The sequence below is a fragment of the Chelonoidis abingdonii genome, chromosome 2 (assembly GCF_003597395.2).
Source record: "Chelonoidis abingdonii isolate Lonesome George chromosome 2, CheloAbing_2.0, whole genome shotgun sequence".
Taxonomy (NCBI): Eukaryota; Metazoa; Chordata; order Testudines; family Testudinidae; genus Chelonoidis; species Chelonoidis abingdonii.
The window spans coordinates 153,712,840-153,732,203 of record NC_133770.1 but is presented as its reverse complement, the minus strand read 5'-3'; the positions used below and the strand labels follow the sequence as shown (position 1 = coordinate 153,732,203).

General features: G+C 49.8%; 1 protein-coding gene across 7 annotated transcripts in view; it reads right to left on the bottom strand.

The window, feature by feature from the left end:
* TET3 (tet methylcytosine dioxygenase 3) overlaps positions 1–19,364 on the bottom strand; it is a 183,039-nt gene that overhangs the window by 131,143 nt on the left and 32,532 nt on the right. For 3 of the 7 annotated variants that reach the window (XM_075062730.1, XM_032774179.2, XM_075062729.1), the window contains one exon: positions 5,486–5,542. In XM_075062730.1, coding sequence (XP_074918831.1) covers positions 5,486–5,542 — 57 coding nt within the window. Of the gene's footprint in view, positions 1–4,934; positions 5,274–5,485; positions 5,543–5,791; positions 6,149–19,364 lie in introns of those variants that run through there. The other 4 variants (XM_075062731.1, XM_075062734.1, XM_075062733.1 and 1 more) reach the window with 4 other exon arrangements.

The window sequence follows — 19,364 nt, the reverse complement described above, 5'->3', positions numbered from 1 at the left end:
TCGTTTTAGTCTGCCAGATCTTTGGGCAGGGGCTGTCAGCACTTTGTTCTGTGTTTGTACCACACCTAGTGTTACGGGCTCATTCTCCACAACTCCAGATCCTACGATCTATGGAGTACAAGCAATAACCAATAATATCTAGCTAGGTAAGTACGTATACAATTGATTGACTTGAAAATCAGAAGGGAGCACTAGTTTTATTTATTGGCACTGCAGGAGCACCTGAGAGCCAGAGTCCTGGACGATGCCACCCTGATGATGTCATTTGACCTTTTCTATAACTCAAGCTGGAGAATTCCATCTAGCAATTCCTGCGTCTGGACCTGGTGCTGTAGCAGCTGAGTGTCTAATAAATATACACCTCTCGCCCACCCACCCAAAATGCTGCTATTTAGGACACAGCCGATTGAAAGACCTCTGCATGCGATGAACTGCGTAAAGCTAGGATAAATGAAGGGCCAAGTGCAAGCATATCCCGGCAAGACCGGATATGCAGGCTGTGTTGCCAACCCCCTCAAGGAGACCAGAACTTTGCAACTCTCAGACCTGGGACAACAAAAAGCCACTGCACATAAATCATCAGACCCAGTGAGTGAAGGCTCTATCTCTTAGCTGCCCATCTAAAGAGCAGGCATCAACCATTCTGAATGGCCCTGCAAACTCCACCGGACACAGCTAGCTTGTACCACATTAATGCAGAGATGCACAGCTCCATAATCTGGCTGAATTTCTTACTACAGGAGGTTTCTGGACTGACCCTAAGTGACCAATCTTGTTCCTAAAGAAGTCAACTGCAAAACCCTCCGATGGGAGCAAGTCCTTGCAGCAATCTGGATCCCTTGATTCACAGTCTCCCCCCACCCCGCAACATCTGTCCCCGAAGAAAAAATCCACAGCTGTTTCTTTTCATGATTATTTATTTGAAGCAGCACCCGCAATCTCCTGGCTGCTTTCCAGACATACAAGAAAGGGTGTTCCATACCCTGAGCAGATCACAGTCTGTATGGACAACTCACATAACATACAGATGCTCTTGCAGAGCACCTGAAATCCAACCGAAAAAGAAATGTAGCAATTTACGAGAAGTGAGGGGACTCATGATCCCACTCTTTGTGACATCAGCAGTGCATAATTGTGCTTGGTCCCTGGGGAAAAGCCATCCAGACATTATTTCATACCTTGCATGCTGAACTGATTGGAGGCACAAGAATGCAGCAGGCAATTAGAACTATTACGATAAACTTGTCTTTTTTTTTTTTCCCCCCTTCATGTGGCTGCTTTGGAAATTGAGATCTCAGTGGTGAACATTTCCCAGCTTGTTGATTTCAGAGCAAAGTCTCATTTTAAAAAGGAAATACTACTACTAAAGGGATGCAGCTGAATGGATCTGCAGAAGGTACACTTGTACAATTTAAATAAACAAACAGAACTGCCATTTTAGATTAAACAAACAAAAATGCAGTATTGTCTCTGCTCAAGGTCTCATTCTGAATACCTTTCAGAAAACAATGCTGACAGCACACTGGGAATCAATACAGCCAATCTTCTTCCGTGCCGAAATGGCATCTGCTAAGCATCCTTCTTGGGTTCCCAACAATGCTGGTGATGGGCGAAATGGCAATTTTGGAAAGATCCCTTCCTGGTTACAGCATTTCCGGTGGAGCCAGCTCATCTGATCTGCAGCAATGGCTGAACTTTGGTGGGGAGGGCTCTGTTCCACCATTCATACAAGCATCGATCAGTAGGGAATATAGATGAGCTGATTAGACCCAGACTTTCCCATCTCCAGCCTCTTCACATTTGATTTCAACTTCACTTGGGTCAGAGCACAGTGAAACAGCAAGGCTCTTTTCCAATAACACGCCATTGGTCAAGTCTCTTCCAGTGAACTCAAAGCACAAATAAGATGAATGTCACAGACGGGTATAAATATGTTTTTAAGATTTGGGAGTGAACTTAGGGTGTGCAGAAGCAAGGGACTTCCAGGGCGCTGGTCTACGTCAGAGCAGGCAAGTGCTGTGCAAACCATCTCCACCTCTCCCGAGGCACCTGATAGAAGGTCTCTCTGCTGTGCCAGACGCAGCCCCGATCCTGACCCGCAGTCCTGCGTATATATAGCTCTGCCCATGCCCTTCAATCTCCTCCCTTCTCAGCTATTCCAGTTCCTGGCCACCCCACGCATTTCTGCTAACGTTAATGCCCCTCTGTTCTAACCATCAGCCTCCCTCCTACCATTCCAGTTCCAGGCCTTCCATCCCAACCCTGTCAATGAACCTCAGTACCGACCCGCCCAGCACCCTGTTAGTCCAGGCATGGATTTATCCTGAGCAAAGACACATGGTGCCACTGAACCGTGCCAAACCGTCCAGGGAGGTGGTTACCCCAGCTGAGACCTAAAGTGCATGGAACCCACCCCACTGAGGACTCCAGTGCGGTGTGGCTGGGGCGTTTCCGTTGCCCAAGGGCTGGTGATTGAGAAGGGAGGCTGTGCCCTGTTGCAGAATGGGGCTTCATTACAGCTCTGGAGAGCACAGCACAGGGGAGGGAGAGGTGGAAGGGACGTGGGAGCCATGGCTGGAATGGTCCATTCATCACCACTCCCTTCGCAAGAGCTGGAACGGGAAGGATCTGGCCGCTGTGCCCACCAGCTGGGATGGATTCCATTCTGCACTCCCCAAAACTCCATCGAAGCTGACTTGGCGAGGGGGAGAGGTGAATTTCATCTGGTTAATGCAAGTTAAGGGGTTGAATCTGGGGACGGAGAAATCTCATTTTCCTGCTTTCCCACCCTTTGTAACCCTGCTGCTACAATATCTGCCCTTGTAGCTGTGGTATTTCACACCAAAAACAAAAGAAAGGAAGAGGTCAAGCAGCAGGCCAGGGTTTTTTTGTTCCCCATCCTCCCCACTCTAAATGCAAACCGCCCCCTCTGGCCTGACCTTTCCCTAATTACCTGTAATAAAGGATCCACATTGGTAAAGCAAACAAACATCATCACTGCTAATTAGGTGACACCAAAGACTTAGCACTCCAGTCAGGACTTGTTTGTTTACCAAGCTAGCATGACAACAGCTGCTCCATTTGGTACCTTCCCTGGCAGAGTCCTGATGTAACCTCCGGCTCACCTGGTTGGCAGGAGGCTGAACCTGCAAAATGTGCATGTATCCAAGGCGCCAGACATTCAGCCAGCATAAACTGGCACAGCTCCATTGACGCTGACACTCACTCACACCGTTGGATGGGATTTTCAAAACCAGCCAAAGTGAATTAGGAGCACAAGACCCACGAAAACCCAATGGGACGTGTGCTCCTAACCCACTTAGCTGCTTTTGAATTACAAAAAAATCTCACCCTCTGATGTCAATGGCGCAACGCCTGCATAGCCACCAATCTAAGAACCGAATGAGGCCCAGTGGAAATCAAGCAGGAGGACCTGACACATTGTTTGCTAGGTCGCAGCTAACAGAAGCAAGCAGGTTATGGATCATGGATCCCCTCCATCAGGACCCCGGGGACAACCTTGCTTAAAATTGCAAAGCATCACTCCAGTTACACGACCAGGAGTGGTAGCATTTCCAAGCATTACATTTCCTCTCGGCACAGGACAGAGATGGTTGTCATTTACAAATGGGTATAAGGGAAGCTACCATAACCACCGGCCTAATTTCCAAAGGCGCCGGGCATCTGCAGCAACCACGGAATTGTAGGTGCTCAGCACTTCACCTCAAGGAGCCTGAGGGCCAGGCTTGGATCTTGTGCTGATGTAACAAACTGTAGGCAGATTCCCCATTGCTAGGCACCGTGGGCTCTCACTTACCCCAGTGCACCAAAGGCCACCAGCTCCAAATGGCAATATTTTATATTGTGAGAACACAAGACATAGGGCATGCTAGGAACATGCCCAGTGCTGCTGGAAGCTCCAACTTTAATCAGTATCCCCTTACCGCCTCTTTTGAGCTGCTTTGCCCTTAGACACCATAGTCTAAGGTGAAAGTGGCCCTAGAAATAGCCAGGATATACATATCCAGCTCCTCTCCCTTGGCTCCTGGGTGCAACACAGCTGAGGAAGGGAAATGCAATCAGAGAACAAAATTAGCAATGACTGGCCCTTAGCTAGTGTCAAAAGTGTACTTTCATCAATGTTAATGCAGCTAAAATGGTTCACACCAGCGGAGGATCTTGCCCGTTATTTCTAAAGCACAGACTGAATATCAGGAAACTTTCCTATCGGCAAGATCTGTGGAGTGGCCTCCCCAGAGGAATGATGGAAACCCCATCACTTGGGACACTTTAAAAATAAAAATAAAAATCAGAGACTGGCGAAAACACAGTAACGGAGCCACATTGGTCGAGCCTCTGTAAAGCTTCAGTGTAAACACTATATACGCCAACAGCAAGGGTTCTCCAGATGGTATAAGTAACCCACCTCCCCAAGAGGCGGTAGCTAGGTCAAAGGAAGACTTCTTCTGTCAAATTTCACACAGTCTACAGAGGGCCGTAGGTCAGCTTAACAACGCCACTCAGGGGTGTGGATTTTTCACCCCCCTGACCGATGAAGTTAAACCAACCTAATTTTCCAGTGCAGACCCAGCCTCAGTCCCTGCAAGGTAACGCTCCTGAACCGCTAATGAAATCAGCTCGCTCACCTTCCCTCTTCCTTTTTTCTTAGACTCCCTCTTCCTCATCTCATATTCCTGGAGCATTAGTGTTGAGACAAACTGCAGTGCCACGCTCTAAACTTTGTCCCCATAGCAACCCCTATGGTGAGCTACTCCTGGGAATTTTCCCAAGGCACAGGCATCAGATCTGCAGCAGAGTACATGACCAGGTCTAAATCTAGAGGAATCCCATTGATTTCAGCCGGGTTGACATGAGCATAACACGAAGTGGAAACCGGTCTTAAACCTCAATTGACAAAACCTAAGAAACCTTGCCTTCTCCCTCCACTTCGTAATGATGTTTTTCCCCAGACGCAGAGAAACCAAGTTGGGTCACGGCAGCTCAGACAGACTCTCCGGGTCCACCCTAGTAAGGTATGACAGGTGCCGTCATCATGGTTACATCAGGGTGATGTCATGCCTGCTTCAAAGTGGGGCACTCTAGTCTCTCTTGTTAATTGCACCGGACTCAGAAGATCTAGGGGAGAGAGGGGAGAGGCTGTCGCTCCCCTGTAAAGACAAGGGGGAAGAGGAGATTGTGGTGATATTTATTTATTTTTGCTTCTGCACCACAAGAGGAGAGGAGATGCTGAAAAACAGTGATTCCTTCCCCCCCTGCAAAAACACCACAGCTTAAAATAATAACTCCAAATGCCTGGATGAAGAAGCATCTGCAATTCAGCAGGGGTAAAGCTGGAGATGCCTGGGTTTTTAAATACCGCAACACATGCTTCACTATCTCTAGTGCTTGGCCAATTCCAACCCCCACCACAGATTCCCTTCCAGGCTTTGTCCTCGACCTTTAAGCAAGAAAAAAAAAAAGATACCTTTGTCGCCAGCACTTGCTCCTGCGTCCCACCTTCTTTATTGTCCCTTATTTCCACCTGCAAGGGGAATTAAAAAAAAAAAAATCAGAATAAAATGCAGTTCAGGCCAAGCCGATCCTGGCAACACCAGCTATCACAGTCCTCCTGCTACCAAGGGAATTGCATGGAAAAAGGAGGGGGGCATGTTGTGTATTATTTAAACACGCTGTCTATTTGAAAAACCCTATCAAATTCCCTTGGACTGGGGAGGGCAACTCTCACATTTAAAGCCATTGAAACAAAACACAATGCAGAGCCTATATTTACCTTGTTCTGCTTTTAATTCTCTTTCCTCTCTCAGCTTGCCACCGATCGCCCACCCCCACACAAAAATCCACCCCCCAGCCCTCGTCAGTTCCAGCGAGAATCCACCACTACCAGGCAGCCATCTTGCATCATTCTCCTTTAAGCTTGGTTACAGACACCCTGGTGCATTCAGGGGCTTTTTTTCCTTTCTGCCAGACGCTAGAGTCATTATCATACCACTGAGCTCCGGCTCGCTTTCCCCCCCCACCCCCAAGAAACAAACACTGTGGACGTGATATGCATGCCCACTCCCCTGCCCGCCTCAGCGAGGGGGCGGGCAAGCCAATCCTCGCAGGCTTCACCGTGTGTGTGTGTATGTACGCGCACGCGTGCGTGTGGAGAGGAGGAGGAAGAGAGGGATGTGGTTTTTCTGCTAGCGATTCGACCGTATCAACTTCTTTCAGGTCACACGAAGCACCAGGCAGCTCTCTCGCTCCCTCCCTGCCTGAGCCAACTACAAGAGACAGTCCGGCAGCTGTCGCAGATTTCTAAAGAGCTTGCCTTCATTTGAACCAGCTGAGGATCTGGCTCAGCGAGGGTGGGCACCTGCTTAAATCAGTTTTACACCTGGCTAACTCCACCGAAGTTACTCTGGATTTACACCGCTGCAGAGAAGCAGCAGGAAAGCATAACTCCTTCTGTGCTCATCCCAACAGCCAGAGGTAGTTTAAAGAACCCCAGAAAAGCAATGAACCAAATACTGACTCCAGTGACATCAGTGTCAGAGACCTTGTTTATAAGATCTGATTCTAGTCTCACTAATATTGGTGTAACGTTATCCACTTCACTGGAGTCACTCCAGATTTACAACAGCGTAATAATCATCATCCCCAGCTCTTCTATAGCACATTCCATCAGTAGATCTCAAAGCACTTTACAACAGAGGTCAGTATCGTGGTCTCTATTTTACAGATGGGGAAACTGAGGCATGGGGCAGTGCATGTCCAAGGTCACATGCAGGCCAGGGTAAAGCTGCAATTAAAACCCAGGTTGCTCAAGTCCCAGTCCAGTGCTCTAACCACTAGGCAACATAGCACCCCTCCATCCAACTCTAGGTAACCAAGAACAAAATTTAGAAGGCCTGATCCTGACCTCATTCCTGTCTGATAACATCCAGTCCAGCAGGGTCACTCTGGATTTACCCTTCTGCAATCCACAGCAGACTTGATAACAACAGTTATCTAGCCATTCACACCCGACTCATCAGTGTGGTATATAAATGCCCGTAATATTTGGCCCTTCTGTCTAGCACTTTTTTAATCCATAGAGCTCTCTAATTAATTTTTTTTTAATTAAAAGGTTTTAATATATGGTTTAGAGAGTGCTGGGAATTTACACATGAAAATGACAGGTTCCCATGCCCAAAAAGAGCTTGAAATGCAACTCACTAAGGGGTAGTGTGGCCCAGTGGACTGATCACATGTCTGAGAGCCAGGAGCTTCTGTATTATATACCCTGTTTTGAACCAGCCACACTTTATTATTTATTTGCACCACCATGGCATCTAGAGGCCCCAGTCACGGACTCGGACCCCACTGCACTAGGTGCTGTACAAAGGGGCTTGCACTGTGGACAATTTTGCTTCATCTCTCCTCCTCCTCCCCACACTCAGTTAGGCTTGGAAGGACTTGATCGTTATCAATAAATGTTGGTAAACATCTATTTCCCCGTGCACACATATACCCATGACAAAATATTCCTATCGATAACAATCAAAATGTGCAAAAGAGGTAAAGGAAGGCGAGGACTCCGTCTGATTTCAGACTATTTGCTTTGTACATTCTGACATGGGATGTTGACAATTTGTGTTTTGACAACTATAAAGCTTTAACTTTTTGAATCTGAACCTCAACTGTCATTAAATAATTCATGTCTGACCTCGCACCGTCCCGTAATTTCCCACAACCATGAACGTTTAAAACAGATAAAAATAAAAATGTTAAAAAATATTTAAAACCCATAACTTTGAGCAACGGGGAAAATATGACATGATAACAGAAAAAAATGCTTTAAAATACACATTGATATTGTCCATCAAAATGATTAAAAACAATAAAAATGGAGTATCTACGTCGTCCTTCCACAAGGCTTTTCATCCATAGACCTCGAAGGCGGGTCAGTATCATTACTCAAAATGTAAAGATGGGGGAAACTGAGGCACAAATGAGGGAAGTGACATGCCCAAGGTCACACAATGAATTAGCGACTGAGCCAGAATTTGCACCTCGACTGTCAGCCCAGTGCCCTACCCACTAGGATACGCTGCCTCTCACCTAGGCAACTGTGGATACCAATGACTGCAGATTCCATTCAGACCCCCAGATTACAGGGCAGCAGAATAAAAGCTGCCCAAGTCCTGTACAAACCCGCTGCATGACACAGACTGCACTGGGACTGTGGGGGGAATCGACTCTGCACCCAATGACTTCATCCCCAGAATGTCTCCATGTACACTGCCTTGTAGCCCGCATGTGGCTATGGAAAGTTCATCCTCTTTGCTAGGTTACAGAAACAATATTAGCCGGGTTTAATTACCATTACGCCCTGATCAGACACATTAGCACCTTTAAATCTACAGCCGGGATGGGTAGGCTTGCTAAGTGTTATGGCTGCTAATGGCCCAACGCCGCTAATGCTTCAGAGCTGACACCAGGTTACCTGAAGACCCTTGTAAATGCAAAGCAATGGGTGGCTAAGCCTCTGGTATCCCCCATTCCTTGTAGTGACCCTCTCTGCCTTAGGCCTCCAGGACTTTCAGAGCAGGTCCCCCTGGTTCAAGGAAGTGAATTTACCCTTCCCTGACCCACAGAGGCCTGGGGACGAGGCAGGAATTCACCCCTAGGGTGGTGAATGTCAGCTGTACTTTAATTCCCACTCTGGGCTCCACAGAAGCTTTGCAAGCTAAGGGAATGTGCATCCTCCAGCTGGACAGGCCATTTCCCTCTTTCAGCCGCTGTCAGCCACTTTCTGGGAGATGCTGAATCCCTCACACCCCGTGTCCTGGCGGAAAACAGTCTCATCTTCCTATCTGCCATCTTGGAAAATGGCATCCCTGTGGCCCCACCACCACTGTGGCAACAACAAAGGCCTATGGAGACTTCATAAAAGCTCTAGATCACTGCCTACTTTGTAGACACCAACACAATTCCAGGGGAACCCCCGCTATGTCTCCGCAAGCTAGACTCCAGCCATGGCCACTTTGGAGGGTGTTGGAGGCTCTACTTACCGCTACATGGGGCCAAAGCCACCCTGGAATCGTGAGGACGTTTGGACCCAGAAACCGGAGCTTGAACTCAAGTTACTGGAGCGACCGGAGGTGAATCTGGCCCAGCGTATCCTTCTACCCGCAGCGCCAGTGCTGGCAACTGGGGAGCAGCTGGTGGAAACTGAGACACCAAAGGGTTGATGCCCTGTAAATGATTAGGCTCCGGCTGGAGCCATGGCTCTAGGACCCTGTGAGATGGGAGGGTTCACCCCAGTCCCAAATGACTACAGGGCAATTAAATAGCCCCTTAGCTGAGTCAGCTGACCTGGGCCAGCCATGGATGTCTAATTGCAGTACATACATAGCCTAAGGGGCCAATTCCAGAAACCACCCCTGGGATCCCTTGCTGACAGCTCTGGCTGATATCTACGATAGCAGCGCATTGGGTGTTTATAGCACATTTCCGGAGCTGATAGGTTCCTGGAATGGCGCTAATGGGTGCGTGAGAAGGGAAGAGGGTTTAAAAAACAAAAACAAATGTAACTGGATAGGAATTTTGCACTCATGAAATTTACAAGATCAACTGTCCTGGAAACTCAGTCCTCCTACATATCAACAGAACTGGTACCTCCCAGGCAGTCGTAGGGGAGTGTGTGTGCGTAAGATTCTGGCAGCCTGGCCAGCCAACAAGCCTCACCTCTGACCCAAGATCACAAAAGGAGTTTAGTGTCCACGGCTCTCACTCAGTCCTTGGACTCTGGGTGAAACTTGACCCATCAAATTCATTTCACACAGGCCTCTGATGGGAACATATTCCTCCCGCTGGCCACCCTGGCTGGCTTCAAACCATTGAGCAATACTGGCAAACTGTGACAAGTTCCAGGGGCCATATTTTCAAAAGGAAGTTGGAAAACTGGAGAGGGTGCAGAGAAGAGCCACAAAAATGATCTGATGACTGGAGAAAATGCCCTACAGTGGGAGACTCAGAGAGCCCAATCTGTTTAGCTAATAAAGAAGAAGATCAAGCGGTGACTTACGTGTATAAGTACCTCAGTTGGCAAAAAAATACCAAGTGTAAAAGGGCTCTTTAATGTAAAAGCGAAAGGCAGAACAAGCAGCACTGGCTGGAAATTGAAGCCAACCAAATTAGAAATAAGGCACAATTTCTAACAGTGGAACACTCTACCAAGGGAAGTGGTGGATTCTCCGTCTTAAGCCTGTGCCTTATTAGAGGGTTTGCTTTGGCCAAGCACAAGTTACTGGGCTCAGTACAGCGATAACCAGATGTGGCCTGTGTTATCTAGACAGCCAGACTAGATGCTCTAAAGGTCCCTTGCAGGCTTAATCTACAAATGTCTGAGGAGCACTGTAAGGTTCCGCAGGCCATTCGCTGATTACCCTGGGCTTGTATTTTCTCCATTAGACAGTATGCCAGCTATACCTGTGAACATCAGTTTGTGGAAATCCTGCTCCCCCTTCGCTGCTACCATTAGAAACGATAGGTTTCTGGAACATCATCATTTTACAGTGAGCCAAACAGAGGAAGCAGCAGAGGCACTGAGAAGTTCTGAGCCTGGGGAGAATGTGCAGCTGTTTCTGGAACAGAGGGGATTTTCCCTGGGTGAGCTGGGAAGTTGAAAACGGATGAAGTAGAGACTTTAGTCTTCACTTCTGTCCCGTGGCCAATATGATAGCAGGCAATGAACCAGGAGAATAAGTCCACTGAACAGTCTCAAAGCACTTGATAAACACCTCGCTTTACAACAGACCCAACAGATGAGGAACACTGACGCACAGAGAAGTGACTTTGCCTGAGTAGGAAGGTGAGTGGCATAACTAGGAATAGAAACCAGGAGACCTAACTCCCAGTTCCCCTCACACTAATCACTAGATACCACTCCAGAGTCAGGAGTAGAATCCAGGAGTCCTGAAGCAGTCATCTGCTCTAAGCGCTAGACCGCGCTGCCCCAGTAAGTGGGTGGCTACATTTTGCTGGTAACTGACGCCATCCCTGTAGCCTTGTGAAGTTTGATGGCAAGCTGAGAGTTTAGGATGAAAGGCCCTTTACATTAGAAATGTCAGCCTTCAACAGGGTATTATCTGTTCCCTGCACTCCAGAGAGCTGGTTATCAAGAGCGTTTTCTGGGGTTTAGCATAGGACAGCTGAGAGTCAGGACTCCTGGGTACTATTCTCAGCTTTGGGATGGGGGAGGTTCCAGTGGTTAGAGCAGGGGAGACAGAACCCTGAAGTCCTGACTCTGTCTCCCCTCCTCCACTATAACGCCCTAGTACAGGGATAGGCAACATATGGCACACGTGCCAAAGGCGGCACGTGAGCTGATTTTCAGTGGCACTCACACTGCCCCAGTCCTGGCCACCAGTCTAGGGGGCTCTGCATTTTAATTTAATTTTAAATGAAGCTCCATAAACATTTTAAAAACCTTATTTACTTTACATACAACACTAGTTCAGTAATATATAATAGATTTATAAAAAGAGACCTTCTAAAAACGTTAAAATGTTTTACTGGCACGCGAAATCTTAAATTCAAGTGAATAAATGAAGACTTGGTGCACCACTTCTGAAAGGCTGCCGACCCCGGCCCTAATACCTCTTCCATTCCAGGAGGAGAATCCAGGACTGCTGCATCCTAGCCCCCTGCTCTAACTGGTAGATACACTTCCCTTCCCGAGCTGCGGATACAACTCAGGAGTCTGGGAGGGAAGTGGGTCTAGTACTAACCCCTCCTCCTTCAGAGCCACTCCCTGTCTACCATGCCTCGAGCAAAGGGGGAGGGGGGAGACGGCATTCACCGCCGACGATTTACTACTATGGACAGCAACCCTAGCTCAGATTTAAGCTGCAGACGTCTTTGAACAGACTAAGGTCATCCCAAGACTCACGCAAAGGAAGGTCAGAGATATTAATCGTGGGCCTAGTAAAGGGCTTCGAGAAGCCAAGGATAAAAGACCCCATGTAAGTGCGACGCTGCAGCAGCGTGAAGCCATCAGAGCACGGGCGAGAGATCGGCTGGCCTGGGCACCAGACAGTTCCAGTTCATGCCCAGCCACACAAAGAACAGAAAAGGGCACTGAGCCAGGGCGGGCATTTTTAGTTCCACTGAACTTTGCGACAACTGGGACTCTGCTTCACCGGCCCCTCAAGACACTCTGAGTCCTAACATGCATAGGGCCCTGGGGAAAAGGAGTCCCCCAAACCACCCCCTCCCACAGAGTTCGTTTTAATCAGCCACCAGCTCCTATCACCAGAGTCACTCCCCACAGTGCACGCAACCCATTCACTCAACGACTCCAGAACAGATTCCTACAAGTGAAGGCACCCAGAGTGGGCCTTTAAATCACCCTTCCCAGACAGGTAGGCCAGCTTGGCAACCAAGACACTGGTCTGGGAATCAGGACACCAGAGGCTCAGCTTTCTCGGGCAAGTCGCTTAGGCTTGGTCTGCACTACCAGCTTCTTTTGGAATAACGCCGTCGCTGAGCGACAGTTCTACATACCTGGCCCCAGTGCTCTGAGCACTGCCTCTCAGGGAAGTGGAGTATCTACGGCAATGGGAAAAGCTCTCCCATCAGTAAAGGTAACTTCCTCATTAAGCACAGGGGCAGCTCTAGGTATTTTGCCGCCCCAAGCACTGCAGGTAGGCTGTTGGCGGCAGCTTGCCTGTGGGAGGTCCCTGGTCCTGCGGATTTGGCGGCACGCCTGCAGGAGGTCCGCCAAAGCCACGGGACCAGCGGACCCTGCGCAGGCATGCCGCCACAGGCAACCTGCATGCCGCCATCACGGCGACAAGCAGAGTGCCCCCCGCAGCTTGCCACCCCAAGCACGTGCTTGGCGTGCTGGTGCCTCTGGACACGCACAAGGATTGAATTTAGGCGAGGGCTTGGTGAAAGTTTCATCATTCAAACCCTCAAAAGCCACACAAAACTTTTTAGGTGCCACTACTGACACAGATATCAGCCCAGGGCTGGCCAGAAACCTGGGGAGGGTTCATGCATGGAGATCAAAACCACATGGGAAGTCAAAGGGTTTTCATGAAAAGCTGCCATTTCTGCAGCATTCGGCTCAGAGCTTTGGCGGGCGGAGCAGAAGCAGACAGGCTGAGTCAAGCATGCTGGGGACACAGACCCAACCACCACGCTACCCACAGCAGGTCTCCAAACAAGAGAGGCCATTGAGCCTACAAGGGTGACTGCAGATCTTCCTCAAAGCACTGGAAAGTCCAGATCCTGGGTACTTGTTCAACCTGTTATAGGCATGGAGGCCGACTATTACCAGCTCAGATCTAGATGCAAGGTTTGTGGGTGTTTGGGTCAGGGGGATCGGTTCTGGGCCCACACCCAGGCAGAAGGCTGCAGCTGGAACTTCCTAGGAGCACCCAGACAGCACCTATTTTGTGTGAATTTGCATGCATCAACATAATGCCCAATTCAGAGAATGCTGTATTGTTCCTACCCACTGTGCATAAGTAATTCTGTGCACTGGTGGTTCTGTATAAACAACAGATGTTAAATACATTGCATTGTATTAAAAAAAATGCATAGGCAAAAACAACATGCCCAGACTCATAATATTTGCCCAGGCTTGTATCGTCCTTGATAGAGCTGAAGGAATCGGTTTCAGGTTGAACTCTGCAGCAATACCATCTGCAGTCAACAGAACACAAGCTTATATGTATCTTTTGCACATGCAGGTGCAATTCCAACTGAACCAAATGGGAGGCTGTACCTATTGGGTTTCTGGGAACTGAGCGGGCGGAAGCCCACTCCTGCCTTGAAGGGGTAAAAACAGCTCGGGGAGGGGGCTGTGGCTGGAGAAAGCAGCTTTTAGGCTGGGCTGATTGGGGAAAGTGACTGCAGCTGGGGCCATGCCCCAAACAGACTCAGCTGGCCCTGTAAAGGCAGAGAAGCCAGGGGCATCTATTGGGTTTCCGGGAAGTGGGCGGGATCCCCCCCCAGGGGCGGGATCCCCCCCCAGCCTAAGGGGAGGACCCACAGGACCACAGAAGCCCACTGATTACGGGGGACAACTAATAAAACAACAGGGACGGGAGTGTGGTCAGAGGGTCATAAGAAGGGAGCCTGACGGGGACACCGAGCAGAGAACCCCAGACAGCGCCCACTGCTCCTCGAAGGCGTCAAGTGAGCCAGTGGACGCCACCCAGAGGAACTCCGCCCGGATATGCGAACGGACCATGGACCGGAAACAAGCCCCACAGTCACCGGAGTCTCCATCGGCCAACCTCCTCTCCCTGGTCATGTGAAGCCAGGGGCAGTCAGTGAGTTTCCCTCTGCCTGTAGAGGGAGATGGGCCTGGCTGCTGGGAGCTAGACATAGGGTACCTGAGTGGAGCAGGGCTGGGGAAAGGGCAGAGGAGCTGGGGCGCTCCAACCTGGAAAGCCCCAGGCTGGTGCCCAGCATTGGGCTAAAAGGTACTGGGGGTTGCAGAGGGCAGCCCAGGGGTAGGCCTGGGCAGCAGATCCAAACCCTCCTTGCCAGTGATGAGTGGCTGATACTGCAGTCTGCCCCAGGGCGTGGGGCCAGACAATGACTGGCAGTAGCCGTATACTGAGGTGAGGTGGGAATAGTGAGTGGGGGTTCCCCAGTGAGGGGAGACCCTAAGACTGAGGTGTTACTGCCAGAGGGCAGCACCCCATGTAAAAGGGCACCAGGTCCAGGGAGGGATATGGGGGCCAGAGGACAGGTGGATCACCGGCCTGCAGAGGGTGCTCCGGAGCTGGAATGAGCTCATTCCCTGAGAGACCAGCAGCAGGCGCTGCAGGAGTGAGTCTGCACGTCTATAGAGGCAAATCTATTATAGTTAGAGGGATTGTGTTTGTACAGCACCTGGAACACTGGGGCTCTGGTCCACAACTGGGACTCCTAAGTACTATGGTAATTTAAATAATATCACATATCTGCTAGCGGCCCCTTTGCTTTGCATGAGACAGTGCACCTGAGAGACCCTACAACATAAGAGGACCCTGAAGACATGGAGCAAAATCTGGATTGCAAGTGCCCCTACATTTGACGGCATGAAGATCTAAGGGGTTCAGAACAGTCTATTACAGGGTTAGGAGAATGCTGTGAAATTCAAATCTGGAATCTGCCATACCCCTGCTTTGCCAAAGTTTCGGGGGTGTTGGTACCGAGGGCTTGTCTCTAACCACTGATGATTTGGTCTCACCCCAAGAAGGTTAGCCCTTGCCTTTATTACAGGGGAAGGCCATGCATGTTTCAAGACTCTCCAAACTGCATTTCCCCCTCTGCCTGCACTGAGTGCCTGAATGTATGCCAAGACCAAAGATCTTTGCCCCTCCCAGATCAGAACTGATCAGACTAAAGGATAAGCAGTTCTTGCTTGGATGGAAAATCTACCCTTCCACTGAGCCACGTGCACTGAAAACCCATTCATTTTAAAAGGACCAGGATCCATGCAAACATTGCCTAGTACACCTGCGGAACTCAATGCCACATGAGCTTACGGAGGGCAAGAGCTTAACAGGGTCCTTAAAAGAATTGGGCATTTATAAGGATGACAAGAGCATCCTCAGTTACAACAGCATGGATTAAACAGAACCAACTAATCTGGAAGGGCTATAAACCCCCATGCCTCAGGGTATAAACCAAGTTCTAACTACTAGGTGTCAGGAAGAACCTTCCCTACAGGCAGGCAGTCCCTTCACTGCCTGGTGCAGAATCTCTTTCACCTTTCTCTGAAGCAGCTGGTGCTGGCCCCTGTCAGAGACAAGACACCAGATAACAGGTGAACGCAGGTCTGAGCCACTGTGGCAATCCTTAGGTTCCTCCTTGGCCAGCTGCATAGCCCTTTGTGTTCCCAAAGGATCTGAGTACTGACCAGGGAGTTTACCATTAACCAGCCTCTCTGGAGGCTCTCATTAGAATGAGAAAGGCTGTAGGGCAATAACAGTGAAAATGGATGGAAGTGAATGGGTCAGTGGGCGCTGTGTCTTGGGGGCAGAGCTTCACCCTCCCCCCCACAATCAATAATGACCTCACAAACAGAAAGCTATTCCCTTTCTCTAGTAGCGGTTCACAATATGCCGGCAGCTGAAAAGCCCCCTCTCCCTTTGGAATGAGAGGCAAAGAAAGAGCATGCGTTGACCAATGTCCCCTCTTTAGCTCCTAAAGCCCCATTACAGCTGGCACAAGCTTTACCCTCTCTGAAAAAACACAGGGCTTCTGCAAAGCAGGCAAATGTTTCAGCCTATTGTACCTGGGCAAGGCTGCAGGTACCACTCGCACTCAACACCAGCAAGCCTGCCCTCTGTGGCATGCAAGGCTGGTTGCTCCTCGGAGGTCCAGGGTCATGGACACATGAAGGGACAGAGGGACACATATGGCGCTTGAGTGGCTGCACTCATGTAGATAGCGTGGACCCTGAGCAGAACTTCCCCCAAAGTTCTGGGTAGGCCGGATCCAAGGGACCGGCTCAGCCCATCATAAGCAAGAGGGCTACCTACAAATGTTTAACGTTTAAACCCCTTTGCCCCATATGCTCGAGTGGCGACTTGGCATTCTCTCCCACAGCATCCAGCTTCTCACATGGCCATATCCCTCCCCTGGCTGGCTCAATTATGTCCAACAGGATCAGCGCTTGGATGGGGAAACTTTCCCGGGAGTAGCCAGGTGCAGCAGGCGGCAGGGTGGGATTCAGCAGGAGGCATTCTTCCCTCTGTATCACAGCCTGATGCTGGCTGCAGGAGGGGCTGTGCTCGTGGAGAGCCCTGTGACGGCCACAGGCTAACATGGGGATGCCTCGGCAGGCTCATTACAGACCCCGTGGCACCTTTCTCAAGCCCTCCACTCTGATCACGCTTTGCACAGAGCCACAGACAGAGGAAGTGACTTGCCCTAGATTGGTTCCAGAACCGGGGCTTGAACCCAGGTCTTCCAGCTGACAGCCGGGCACCCTAACCACACACAGACTTCCTCTACCAGCAAGGTTTCCCACAGCATAGCGTCCAGCTGGGGCCACTGCACTCAGTTCCCTGAAACTCCCCGGTAGTTGCCCTTGCATTCAGGGTTCCTGTCCCCTGTAGCACTGTCGGGGCAGAGAATTGCTGCATCTCCCCCCTGAGAGGGTAAAGGAAGCGAGACAGAGGTGCTATCTCATTACTGGTTCTTCAAACAGCGGGCCAGTCACTGAACACACTCTCCTGCAGCAGACAGCATCTCACGGATAGACCAAGGACAGCAGCAGGCCTGTGTTTTGGAAGCAGAGGGAATTCCTCCATAGCACTGCAGTCAGCTCAACCTCGATCCCAGAGTCCAAAGGTGTGTCACTCACAGTTCACCAAAAGGCAGCGTGTGACAGTGGGTAGAGCAGGAGGAAGGGAGCCAGGATTCCTGGTCATATTCCCAGCTCTGGCACTGACTTGGTGGGTAACCCTTGGTCAAATCACTTCCCCTCACCCCCCGTCTGTGCCTATACTGACACACGGTTGCAAGGCCTGTGGGTGAACACCCATAAAGCACTTTGGATATCTGTGGGCGAAAGCTGTCTATGGCTCTTATTATTTTGGGTGTTGTAACATTGCACAACCAGCGTTGTGCAACTTGCCGTGGGGGTTGCATCAATTCACAATGACATGGCATAACAATGCAGCACCAAGCCCAGGCAGAGAGGCTCCTGACAGCACAACCCAACCCCACAGGACAAAACACTTGGTGGGGGAAGCACTCTCCCACCCTGCCATATTAGTATCGGGGGCATGAGACCATGCTCTCCATCTTTGCCTCCATCTCAGCCAAGGCAAATTGTTCTCTGTAGGCAGAGGTCTGAACAGAGCCGCTTATATCAAGCTAATCTATATACAGTGGTTAGAGATACCGATTAACTGTCCTGCCACAGCTGAAGAAATGGCCCACCTAGGGTGGGGGCCCACCTTTGAAGGCAGCCAGTAGGGGACACTGCACAGAAAAGCATCAACCTGCCACAGAGGACAGTGCATCTGACTGTGTGTGACCCCCATCACCGCAGTTGCAGCAGGGCAGGTGGGTGGGTTGGGAGCCAATCTCCAGGGGCACAATTCATTTCTGCTGTGCTCCTTGTTTTACACGCAGAGCTATAAACCACTGCTGATTAAACCGTCCATCCACACCATCTGCAAGCAACGCAAGAGTCAAACGGCCAGGTTCAGACCCCAAACAGCTAGGCGGTGTCAATCCAGAGTAAGAATGGGTGGGCCAGATTCAGAGCTCAAGCAGGTTAACATAAATCCTAAGTAGCACTGTCTAGATCAGTGGTGTTACATCAATTAACCGGGCTCAGAATCGGCTGCCTGTCCCTCGCCAGCAGTGTTGCTACATTCCAGCCGCCAGCCACCCGGGGTAGCTTCAGTCAGCGCTAGTAGCACATTGTCCAGCCACTGGGTTCCTATCCCTCATCCCAGCTTTGTGTACAAGCTACCTCTGTGCTATCAGCCCCCCACAATCCTCCTTGGGACCCGTCTTGAGCCAACTGTGAAACTCACATCCACCCAGAGGATCCTAGGAAAACTCTCATAGGAAGAGAGAATGAAACAACTGGGATGGTTTGCAAGAAATAAGAGGAGACATGATCATCATCAAGGAAAATCCCAAGGGACATAGTCTCTTTGCAGTTCAAGCAGCGCCCAGATCACCACGAGCCAGAGGGGACATGAGAAAAGTACACAAAAGAACAAGGCGATTATTCAACAAAATTGACAAGGTGGCCAGTTCATACTGGAAAAATTAGTTTTCACTCTGTGAAATTAGCCTGTGGAACTCACTGCCACAGGACATCACGAAGGCCAAGAATTTAGCAAAATTCAAAGAAGGACTGAATGTTTGTGTGGATAATGAGAATATCCACAGTTAGAATGGTTATTGCTAACAGAGTCAAACCACATGCTTCAGGGTTTAAACCAAATCTCTGCTGGGGTTTGGGAGGAGCTTCAGGGAAGGCAAGTTACCCATCTGCCTACTGAGAGAGGAGAGGGTCTCTTGCACCTTCCTATGAAGCATCTGGTGCTGGCCAACATCAGAGACAGGACATTGGACTAGCTGGACCATAGGTCTGATCCAAAATGGCAATCCCTGTGTCCCTATGCAAACAAGAGAGGCGAAGGTCACATTATTCACCCTATATATGCTGCCCAGCTCCTCCAAGCAAAGATCTTTGCTAGCCACTTGGCTCTGGGAATCTGTCCCAATGAAACACATTAGCACAAAAGGCTCAAACCACAGAAAGCATTCAGATGCTTTCATTCATTCCACTGACCTGGGCTGCTAATATCCAGAGAGATTTAATAAAGCAATTACACACA